Genomic DNA, 11,428 nt, shown 5'->3' with positions numbered 1-11,428 from the left:
CTCCATGATAATCGAGGTGACCTAATTAGCAGCACTATTTGCCTTCTGTTAAACACGCTAGTATTATACACAATGCTTTCCAAGTATTATGCAACAGCGAGTAAACCTGAGCTGCCCTAGTCTGCTCCTATAACCAACACACAATAGCGGTTGAGTCCTCCTCAATGATGATGTCATCTGCTCCTAGGGTTAGTTTCACGTACATGATATCTGCCTGAAGCTACGCCCTGGGGATAGTGAAATCTACTAGATACTCCCCCTTAGCAATGAGTTCTGGTACAACTAGGTTTTAAACCAGCTATTGCTTGTACTCGTCTTACATACAACTCTTACGTAAGTTCTCTCTTTGTTCATTTCATGCGTAGGTGCAACTGGAAGGGCTTTACCAATTTTTGATCACAGTGGATGAACAAAGAGTGCACTAGTTGCTGATGAAAGAGATTGAAGCCACTCACCTTACAATCCCCTCCTCCTGTGCATAGGCGTCGGGGTCTCTTTTGCATTCTTACGGTACCATGGCAAGCAAAAAGTAAAAAAAAAGTTTTGCTCATGTTTGTGAACCAGTCCAATCATGAAGCAACATACATGATGATTAGTAAAAAGAAAAGGTGCGCAATGCATATTTATGCTTGTTGCTTCGCAATTGGACTAGCTTAGTATGGCCAGTTAGTAAACACTAATTATACGGATTCGGTGAATCATTGCTCATCTAGAAGGTATGGAGTAATGATGACATCTTAGATCCTGCCGATGTGTCACGAGGTGATGTCAAACTTTTTCAAGTCCACTTTTGCATGATTACAATGAATTTCCACGTCACTACATTCTTATCCATTTTTTTATCCACACCATATATCCACAATCCAATTGGACTTGGGGAGGACGGGTCAAGCAAGCACTTTGTATTGAACCTACGCTGCCATGCAACTTTTTCTCCCTTTTCTCATTGGAAATGCGTGATAAACAACTCACCCATCATAGCTTTTTCATGAACTCACATATAAACATTAATCCACGCCCAAAACTTTCGGTTTGACATGTGAAAATTGGGCCCTCCAAGTATTGGGTGTGACCATGCATGTTTCATTTAATTAAAAGGACGTCACCTTCACAAGCTGCACTATAGAGACCATATGTGGTGTATCCAAGCCTCCCTAGCTACATGATATAACCATATCTTTACTGAGAAGGAGAGTAGAAAAAGGGGGAAAAATAAAAGAAAGCAGCTAAAGTGGTTGAAAAAAAAGGAAAAGGCAAAGATTTCCATCACTCGAGGAATACGATTACATTTATTAGGAAAAAAAAGTGGCAAAGAGATGGGTATGTAATAAGATGACTTCAATTGTGGATTAGGTTTGCCGGCGGTGGAGTGGCATGTCCTCACCCATAGGCTGACCATGCCCCATGTTATACATAACGGATGAGTCTACATGGTTATGCGGGTAGCTGTCATGCCGATGAGCAACGACATTCTATTATACTGCAAACAGATTAATCAACAAATTGTATTTGTTTAAAGCATTCATTGGTGCTGCTTAGAAGCTTAATGATGGTTTTCACTTCAATCGTTGCAGGAGACAACAAGCCATGAATGTGTGAGGAAAGCTGCAGATTACAAGGCGAACCACACTGGCATCAATCTAGTTCCATCTTGCATATTACATATTCTCAATTTGATAAAATCTTAGACGAAGGGGGGGCATGGATGATAGAGCAATAAATAAGATACTCTAGGTATTTCCTAACCTAAATCAATCCCGGCGAAGCGTGAGGGAACAAAATGGATTGGACTACTTTGGAGCCGAAAAAAGTCTACAGAATGCTTTTTAAACAACGGCCTGCTATAATGCTATCGAGGCATTTTAGATTCTGTTTGAGACTACTATTAGTAATAGAGCTTTTGAGAAATAGAATTTTAAGAGTAGAATTTTTATAAAAAGCTGTTTACTATTTGATAATCATATTTATAAAGTACTTTAAAATTTTAACATATGTTTAATAACTAAAATAAAAAAATACTTTTAGTATAATAAAATGACAATAAAAGATATTATATGATATTGTATAGTGAAAGATTATATAATATAATATTATATATTATTATGTATTAAAATATTATTATATTAGATAATATTATTATCATATAATATCACATAATATTGTAATATAATATTATATTATTATAATAATTATAATATAATTTATAATCTAATATAATCTAATTATAGATTATACTATATTATATTAATATAATATAATAATATTATAGTAGATTATATTATATATTTATAATGTAAATGCTATTATATTTTAAATATTATTTTATTATATAATATTATTATCATATAATGTATTATAATATAATATAATATTATACTATATTATAATATTATTATAATTATAATGTAATAATCATATAATATAATAGATTATATTATATTATTATAATATATCATAATATTAATTTATTATTATATTATATTATATTTATAAAATAATAATATAATATGATATGATATAAGATGTAATTATGAGATTTGTTAATAGATATTTCGATCATTAAAAAAATTTATTTAAGTTAAAACAACTTTTCTATATTAGCTAGAAAGCGCTTTTAGAAAAAGCTTCAAAATGGAGTTTTTCTTAAGTAGACCTTTTCAACTTCCTGACAAAACCAAAACAGCTTTTTGATTTTTTATTAAATATCATTATAATATCCAAAAATATTTTTAAAGAGTCAAAAAGTACTTTCTAATAATCTAAAAGCTTAGTCAAACAGGATCTTACTCTTATTTGAAAGACACACTGTATACATATACAAACTAAATTAAGTGCTTAACTTTTACTGTGGTATCCATAGAGTAGATTTAAGAACTATTTATTTAAATACAAGCTTATTTGTAAATATCAAAAAACCATAATTTTATTATTCACTGCTTGTAAGCCATTGTTTGTTGTGGCCATTATAGGATCCAAGAAAGTGGTTTTAGCAAGTGATGACAAATAGAGCTGGCCAGATAACCATATATAAAAAATGGCCATGGAGCATGGCCATTTTATTATAGCAGTAACAGGGTTAGTAAAATCATGGTCCAACCACACTTGCAATTTCAAAGAATCAAGGGAGTTTTTGGCCCGTGATCGAAATTGAAATCAGAATAGATTGGAATCGAAATTGGAATAGCCTAATCGTCCAAAGCATTTAGTTCGTGACTGGAATCAGAGCGGAATGGATGATTTCCATTATTGTTGCTTGGTTCATACAAAGATAGGAATCGGAGTCAACTTAAATTTTTATTTTTATTCTTAACTAAAATTTTTAAAAATTAATTATTTTAAAAATTGATATTAAATAAAAATTAAATATAATAATAAGAGATGAAATATTTTATGAAATAAAATATAAAATATAAATAATTTTATGAAAAATAGAAAAGAAAGTAAAAGAAAAAAATAGAAAAATAGAAAAAAAAATGAAAGGAAAAAAAAAAGAAGAGAGGTGAAGGAAGGAAGGCACGTCCCCTACCCCCCACTCTCCTCCCGCGATCACGCCGCTCCCGGCTCCATCCGACCACCAAACTCCCTCCCCTCCCCTCTCTCGGCCCTGACGCCACCAAAACTCCTCCCCTCCTCTGGCTTCGGCGCTGCCAACCCCTCTCGTCTCCCCTCCCCAGCCTTGGATGCCTCCCCCACCCCCTCCACCGTTGCCCCCTCCCCTTTCTGTCGCTTCTTCTCCGATGAGCCCCATAAAGGCGTGGATATTCTCGTCGAAGCCCTCGAGCACAAGGGCGCTACCGACGTCTTCACCTACCCCAACGGCGCCTACATGAAGATCCACCAGGCTCTCACCCGCTCTCCCTCCATCATTAACCACCTCCTCCACCACGCCTCTGACTACACCCGCTAAACTAGCCGCTCCGACATCTGCATCGCTACCTTCCACCCTGACGCCTTTCAGGAAACCTCCATCGTCGATAGGTATTTTTTTCTTAATTTTATCTCATTCCGATGGAATAAGATTTTGACTCCCCTGAGGATGGTCCGGATTCAGTTACGAGAAAATTAGGTCATTCCTATTCCTCTCTGAAATAAAAATCGGAATGGGATTCCTTCCAACCAAATAGCTGGAATGAGAGTCATCCGTTTTGCTTCCCATTCCACACCTCAATTGCTCCAACCAAACACCTCCCGAAGGTAAGAATTGGCCGGAAATGAATGATAAGGACATAAACATATCATAGCACATGCTCTGCATTTTGGACCGTCCGGTGGGAAAGAAAAGCCAACATCTTATTTGAAAGACCAGGACTTCTACCCATAAAATCATATAATGGATAGGTGAAGTATAGATTATATGAAAAGAAATTTGAAAGATGCAAAACTAGATTGCCGTCTTCTTGAATGACAGATCTAGAAGCAGAGATATTTCCATGGAAACCGGTCGCAAAATTGTCGGTAGGGTATTAGCAAACATGTGACTTATTTCACCAAGACATTCATCTGCAGTGCCACAAATCGGATAGGGTACAACAGTTGCAAATATTGGAAGGGAAACTAGTAACTGCATCTCTTGGAACTAGAAGCCAAATATGATATAAGATAATTGAAAATTACAAAGCTGGAAGCCTAGCACTCATTTACAAATATCAATATACACTTAAACAGAAACTCTTAACAGGAAAACAATAACTTTGACCAGAAATTTCTATGTTGGAAACCTAACATTACTTGCAGAAGTGAAAACTAATATTTTGATAGCTGAAACAAAAGGGAAAAGCAAAGCTAATATTTGAGATCCTGATTATAAAATTTCAGAAGAATGACACAACTGGGAAGTTTGTAGCTTCATATAACTTTTCAATACCTAACTACCAGAATAGAATCTGAGCTTGTTGAGGATTCAAAGGTAATTTTAAAGATCAGTATATAATAGCAAAGAATCTCTGTTAAGAATAGATGAGAATGGTTATAAGAAGTCCACATCTTACCTAACAGGGTCCATAACAAGAACCATCTAACTGCATGCACACTCTTTGGTACCATGATAAGAATTTTTCCATGTGCAACAACTTCTTTGATGCTTCAGCAAAAAGAAAAGGAGCGGCAGAACAGAAAATTCACATCATCATAATAATCATATAATGATCCAAGCTTTACTGATGTCTCTTAATTCTTTAAACATTGATTGATACCGTATATAACATCAAAAAGAAACAAAAAACTGGATCTAAGAAAAAAACAATTAAAAAGCAAACAACTCAAATCTTGGTTGAAAGAAGCAGACCGCTAACTACGACCTATTTATAGGTCAGTCTATCTGATTTCACTTAGACCTAGCCTTCGAAATGCCATTGGCCATCTCAATGTCGCTTCCGACGTGGATGTCATTATCAGCAATGAACTTGCTCCAGAACCAGTGAGACTTCCAGACCAAAATCATCTCTTCAATTGGCACACTCTTAGTCTCTGGAAGGAAGAGAGCAACAAAAGTGGTCATGATTAAAACCCACCCACCAAAGAAGTAGAACAAGCCAAACTTCATGTGGCAGAGCATCGTTAGGAACGCCTGGGCGATAAGGAAGGTGAAAAGCATGTTAACAGAGACATTGATACTTTGCCCAGCTGATCGAATCTCTAGCGGGAATATCTCACTGGGTACCAACCACCCTAAGGGGCCCCAGGACCATGCGAAACCAGCAACATAGATACAAATGAAGAACACCACGAAAGCTGAATAGGTCTTGGAAAGAGTTGCCTCTCCACTAGTCCCAAATTTGATTGCAATCAGTGTTCCGACAATGATCTACACAGAAAAACAACCATGTCTTAGCATATGCACTGAAAAGGAGATAATATGTGTGATTTATAACTGGCCTGTTTGTGAAATCAAATAGAGTTGGTGTTAAGATACTTGATTCTCTACAAATTCCAGCATATTTATTTTTGAATGATCCACATTATGCCAGTGAAAGTGATGAATAAATGATTGCGTCAATCCAAATAGATTATGTTCTAGTTGCTCACACAATAGTTTATATTGACACTAGATCATAAAACAAAGATTAAAAACTGACCTTCAACAATCACATGAGCCATCTCCATAGAAAACATTTCAGAAACAAATAGTCCAGAACTAAAGAGATGAACGGACAAAAAAAAGGGCATCTTTGTAGAAAATTTAACCCAAAAAGGCAAGATACTCTTTGAATTCTGATGATGTCATTACCAGTGGTGCAGCAACCTCAATAAAAGATTTTAAAATCAAACATTTACGCAATCCATGACTTTGTTTCATGAATGGGTTGTTAATATACCTGACAAGCAAGCATCTGGGATCCACCCTGCAGGAAAAGCTTCCGCCGGCCAAGCTTGTCGACGGTTAAGATGGAGACTACGGTAGCAAACACATTAACCAGCCCGGTGATTACGGCTGACATGAGAGCCGCATTGCCTCCAAATCCGATGGTCTTGAAGAGCACAGGAGCGTAGAACATGATAACGTTAATGCCAGTTAGCTGCTGGAACAAGGGAATGAGGATGGCCATGGTAAGCTGGGGGCGGTACTTCCTCGCAACAATGTTTCTCCAGGGGTGCTTCACGAGCTTCGCCTCTTCACTGGCGGCAACGAGATCGTTATACTCCGCATGGATGTCATCAGTTCCACGGATGCGGCGGAGCATGCGCATGGCCTCATCAGCATGGCCACGCTCGATGAGGGAGTTCGGGGTGTCAGGAAGGAATAACGAGCCCAGGGTGATGATGCCAGCAGGGACGGCAGCAAGACCAAGGCTTAGGCGCCAGCCCCATCCACCTTTGATCTTGGACGTTCCATAGTTGATGAGATTGGCGGCGAGGATGCCGATGGTGATCATCAATTGGAAGCCAATGTTGAGCATTCCACGTAACCGGGCTGGGGCCATCTCAGAAAGGTACACCGGAACGGACTGTAACACCATCAAAACAAGGAGACACGATAGACTCAGTTGAATACTTATGTCCACATACAAGCGTATAAGAAATTAGAGAAGCATCCTCTAACGCAGGAATCGTTTGGATACAAGGATGTGGATGCAATTTTTGAAAATAATCACAAAGAATTGTCTCTTATTGAGATACTACTACAAAAAAAAAAAAAAATGATCAAAAAGACAAAAAAAGTTGGACTTTGGAAGTATAATAACAGTAATAAAATAAGCATGTCTGGTAAGCAAATGCATTGGACCGCATTTTAGTCATTAGATATATTATATCAAAACCAAAATATATTATTTTCAATAAAAAAAAAAAAAAAAGGCTACGTCGCATTTCGGCCTCTGGCATTTTTGTTGCGAGCCCTTGGACTTATTGAAAGCCCATTCTCTCTTTATAGGTGAAAGGGACCCAAAAAACAACATTTATAAGCTGGGAACTTTGAACTAGAGAAGTTGCAGAGGTGGTGTTCAGACACAGCCACATAGGACAACAATAAAGCCCTCCTCCAAGCTTATCTTATGATAAATAATTTCAGTAAAAAGTTAAGGATATAAAGACAAAGTAAAAGATTGTAACTTTATGCCAGAAGGAAGGAAAAAAAAAAAAAGGTGGTTAGAAATGTAATGCCCCAAAAACCAAAAAGACAAAGGTTCTTAAAATTCGCCTAAAAAAAGCCCGAGCTGGGAGAAATTATTGCATGCACCGGGTGCAAGTGAACCAGGCCAATTCAAGGGGTAGCGTGGCGCGTTATCCGCCGTGGGATTTGACGCGGTCACCTGGTGCATGCAATACGGAGGCCCGAGCTGGACTCCAAAAGCCCAATTGACAGATTCTGATTCCTGACTCTCTTGATGGACGGAAGGCCTTTTCTATCAATTGGGATTTGGTGTCTGTTTCCGAACAGCAATCACCCAGTGAAAACCGTCTAAAGAAATTCAGACAGATCCCACATGCTAGAAGGGTATTTGCTGTTCAAAGGCAGACAGCAGATCACTTGTCACTTGTCTTTGGAGACAAAAAGGTTGTGCGATATGGCTCTCCAGAGGATGATATTTCTACCACGGTTATGATAACGTGATCACAGCATTGTCCTCCGATAATAATAGTGTAGTAATATCAAAACACCTCTTTTTTTTATTATTAAATTTATCCTATATATTCCATAGTTTGATACCTCTTTTTTTATTATTAAATTTACCCTATATAATCCATATTTTAATATTCTCCATAAAGAAAGCAGTTGGTGGACTAAGAAGCGACGTGGGCCAACGATGCGAAGAAACCAAGACATATTCGGACCTACTCTCTCGTTTGAATGGCTTCTATTTTAAAATTACTATTATCAAATTAATATGCCAAAATAAAATCACAAAAACCTCCGTAAAAATTTTGATGCAATAAAACGAATAAATAGTGGGAGATATGACACCAGAAAGAAAGCCCTTGTTCTCACCCAAAAAAAAAAAAAAAAAAGAAAACCCTTGTTCTCCCGGGATCTAGCAACAAACCGGAACCTTTTTTTTCTCTCTTGTCGGAAATAGGACAAAAATAACGAACTGAAAAAAAGAAAAAGATTCAAACAAGCACTTTCGCTTCCGATCTTAGAAATTCCATAAATTTTTGTTTTCTGGAATAAAACCTGATTGGCGAAGCCGACGCCGATGCCAAGGAGGATGCGGCCGAGGATGAGCATAAGGATGTCCTTGGCGAAGCCGTTGAGGGTGGCGCCGACGAGGAAGGTGATCCCGCCGCCGAACATCGACCACTTCCGGCCGAACATCCTCGTCACCACCGACGCGAAGAAGGACGCGATCAGCGCCGCCAGGTACAGCGACGACGTGAACATCTGCAGCACCTGGCTGTCGAACGCGCAGTACTCGTTCGTGCTGTGGTTCTCCTTCGACTTCCGATACACCGCCGGGAAGAACTTCGAAAGAAACGGATCCATCGTAGTCACCCCACCTAACAAAAAAGAGAATCCATAAAAAAAAAAACCCAAATCTCGTCGGATCCAGCAATGGAAGCCTAAAAAGATCCAAAAAAAAGAGAGCCTTCCTTTTACCAGATATTCCGATATCATAGCCGAAGATGAGCCCGCCGGTGGCCGCGACGATGCAGGTGAATAAAACGAACAAGGTCAGCTTCCCGGGGTAATCCTTCGGCGCCCCGGTGCTAACGATCGCTCCTCCCGCCATTGCTAAAGACCTCCAACCTCTTTGGACAATGCTAAACCCTGACCCTAACCACAAAGAAGATCGCGAGAGAGAAAGACAGGGAGAAGAGAGAGCGAGAGAATCAAGAGACTGCTTGAGAAGAGGGGAAGGGGGTGGGGATTTATAGAGCTGTGAGTCATAAAGTGGGGTGAAAAAGCTGTGTGAGCTGTGGGGTACACCCGATCCGGGAACTAGGCGATTCAGATCGCCAACGCGCCGAGTTTGGAAAGTGTGAGAAGAGATCTCTCGGTGACCGGATCTCGACCGTCGGTTTGGAACAGTGAGGGATTCCTTATTTCCAGCGTCCCAGCAGTCGTCGATACTGTTGAAAATATATGGCAATTAATTAATTCGGTACGCCCTAATCTTGATTTGCCGACTTCCTTAGCTAATTGATCGGTGCTGTAAAAGCATGCGGAATTTCCTAAGATGGCCACTTTGTAATTAATTACAACTACTTCTATAATTATATCCCAATTTCCCTTTCAATGATGGGACCAAAGCTTCACGTGTGCCGCTATAACCGAGTGCCATAGCGTTTACCATGCCCCTCCCTCAAAACCCTAAATTATTTATTATACATGTATTTCATATCATGACCATCCAATTGATATTTCCTCCTCCTGTACTTAAGTTTGGTGCATTACATGTGTGGATCTTCACTTTCTTCTCATACATGGACGCTACTAGTTGATAGTTTTGTGTGTACTAGTTGATACTTTTGTGTATGTTTTCTTATTCAAAAACTAGGAACTCTAGCTAATGTGTGGATTATTAATTCTTTATTTGATTATAAATTTTGGTGGACTTGGAAAGTTAGATTGTCATTAAATTTTAACTTTGATTACAATGACTAGATTGAACCAAGTTTGAACAATTGATTAATAATGTATTACTAAAATAATAAGATTTAACTAATTTATATTATAAACTATCTCTTAATTTACTAATATGCATGAAGATGGAGAAGAACACTCTAACTGCGCTTGATGTCCATGCAACATTAGTGGGAGATGATAGAGCATGAGAGAGACCACGCAATCTAGTGGACCTTGTAATTCCTCAAATCTATCGTGAACTCTTCTTATAAAATATCATTTCACTTGTTATAATATATATATTTTTTCCCACAAGAGAAGATCACCCCTCTTGGAAAAGAAACAATAGAGCATTAGCTTAAAGAATGTAACAAACTTGCAGAGAAAGTGATCCCTCTGGATGCTTTACTGCACCATAAATCCTTCCATCTTAGCTAGAAAATCCACTATCATCTTGCACTATCGAAATATACTAGTATATTACTTATGCAATGCATATAAAAAAAGTTATTTTTACAATTTTTTTTCTAACCATTCTTAAAATGCAATATAGCAATATAATAAATTATAATATTACAAAACTTCAACAGTCAAATTTTTATTATATATGAATTAAGCAATAAAGTTTAATGATAGTCAATCAAAAACTTGTATCTTGATACCAACTTTATTAATACTGGTATTCACTTAGCAAGTAAAAAATTTTGCACGGTCTAAAATTTTGCCTAGAAAATCCTGCCGTTAATGCTAGCCTTAAACAATGGACAAGGTATCTTTTTTTTCTCTTATTTCAACCATTTTTAAAATATAATATAATAAGTTATAACAAATAAAAGACTTTAGTGGTTAAATAAATTTCTGTTTCTTTGAATTGATATATTTCAATGATAGCCGAACAAAAATTCTCATCATTAACATCAAGCTATGCCACATTATTCAATAAACTTTAAAAATAACCAAATAGAAACTTTCTCCAATGATTCCAACATTTATTTAGCAAATAAATAATTCTATACGAGAACTTATATGTAGATAATATCAGCCTACACAATATGTGGCGTATGTTTTTTTTCTCCTTTTTTTTCTAACATTTCTTGACATGTAGGGGATGTTTGGTTCATAATCGGAATCAAAATGAGAATGAGAATCAGAATGGTTTGGAATCGAAATTAAAATGGTCAAATCTTCCAAAACGTTTGATTCATGATCGGAATCAAAATTGGAATCGAAATTGAAATAAAAAATTGAATCCATAAAGAAAAGTAGGGATTGAGTTTTATATAGATTGATCCATTCCTATTTCACTCCGAAATCGAAATCGGAATGGGATTCCTTCCAACCAAACGGTTAGAATGAGAGTCACTCGTTCCGATTCTGATTCCAGACCCTCACTCCCTCCAACCAAACACCCCCGTAATATAAAAA

At 37.3% G+C, this 11,428-nt stretch overlaps 1 protein-coding gene across 1 annotated transcript; it reads right to left on the bottom strand.

Annotated features, from left to right (window-relative positions):
- Positions 1–5,106: 5,106 nt before the first annotated feature.
- On the bottom strand, positions 5,107–9,284 carry LOC105032731 (sugar transport protein MST6). Its single transcript, XM_010907262.4, has 4 exons — positions 9,035–9,284; positions 8,612–8,934; positions 6,315–6,944; positions 5,107–5,803 (listed from the first exon to the last, which is right to left on the bottom strand). Exons 1-4 carry the CDS (start codon positions 9,165–9,167, stop codon positions 5,324–5,326), a joined length of 1,566 nt encoding a protein of 521 aa, XP_010905564.1. The 5' UTR covers positions 9,168–9,284; the 3' UTR covers positions 5,107–5,323.
- Between the last annotated feature and the right edge of the window lie 2,144 nt (positions 9,285–11,428).

The sequence above is a fragment of the Elaeis guineensis genome, chromosome 6 (assembly GCF_000442705.2).
Source record: "Elaeis guineensis isolate ETL-2024a chromosome 6, EG11, whole genome shotgun sequence".
NCBI lineage: Eukaryota > Viridiplantae > Streptophyta > Magnoliopsida > Arecales > Arecaceae > Elaeis > Elaeis guineensis.
This window is presented reverse-complemented; position numbering and strand designations above follow the sequence as displayed.

Excerpts from the sequence above, each read along its gene's own strand:
- LOC105032731 (XM_010907262.4), bottom strand. The coding sequence starts at position 9,167 with ATGGCGGGAGGAGCGATCGTTAGCACCGGGGCGCCGAAGGATTACCCC. Across the intron at positions 6,945-8,611 it reads GCGTCGGCTTCGCCAATCAG|TCCGTTCCGGTGTACCTTTC; the intron begins GTTTTATTCCAG and ends ATGGTGTTACAG. Across the intron at positions 5,804-6,314 it reads CCCAGATGCTTGCTTGTCAG|ATCATTGTCGGAACACTGAT; the intron begins GTATATTAACAA and ends TTTTCTGTGTAG.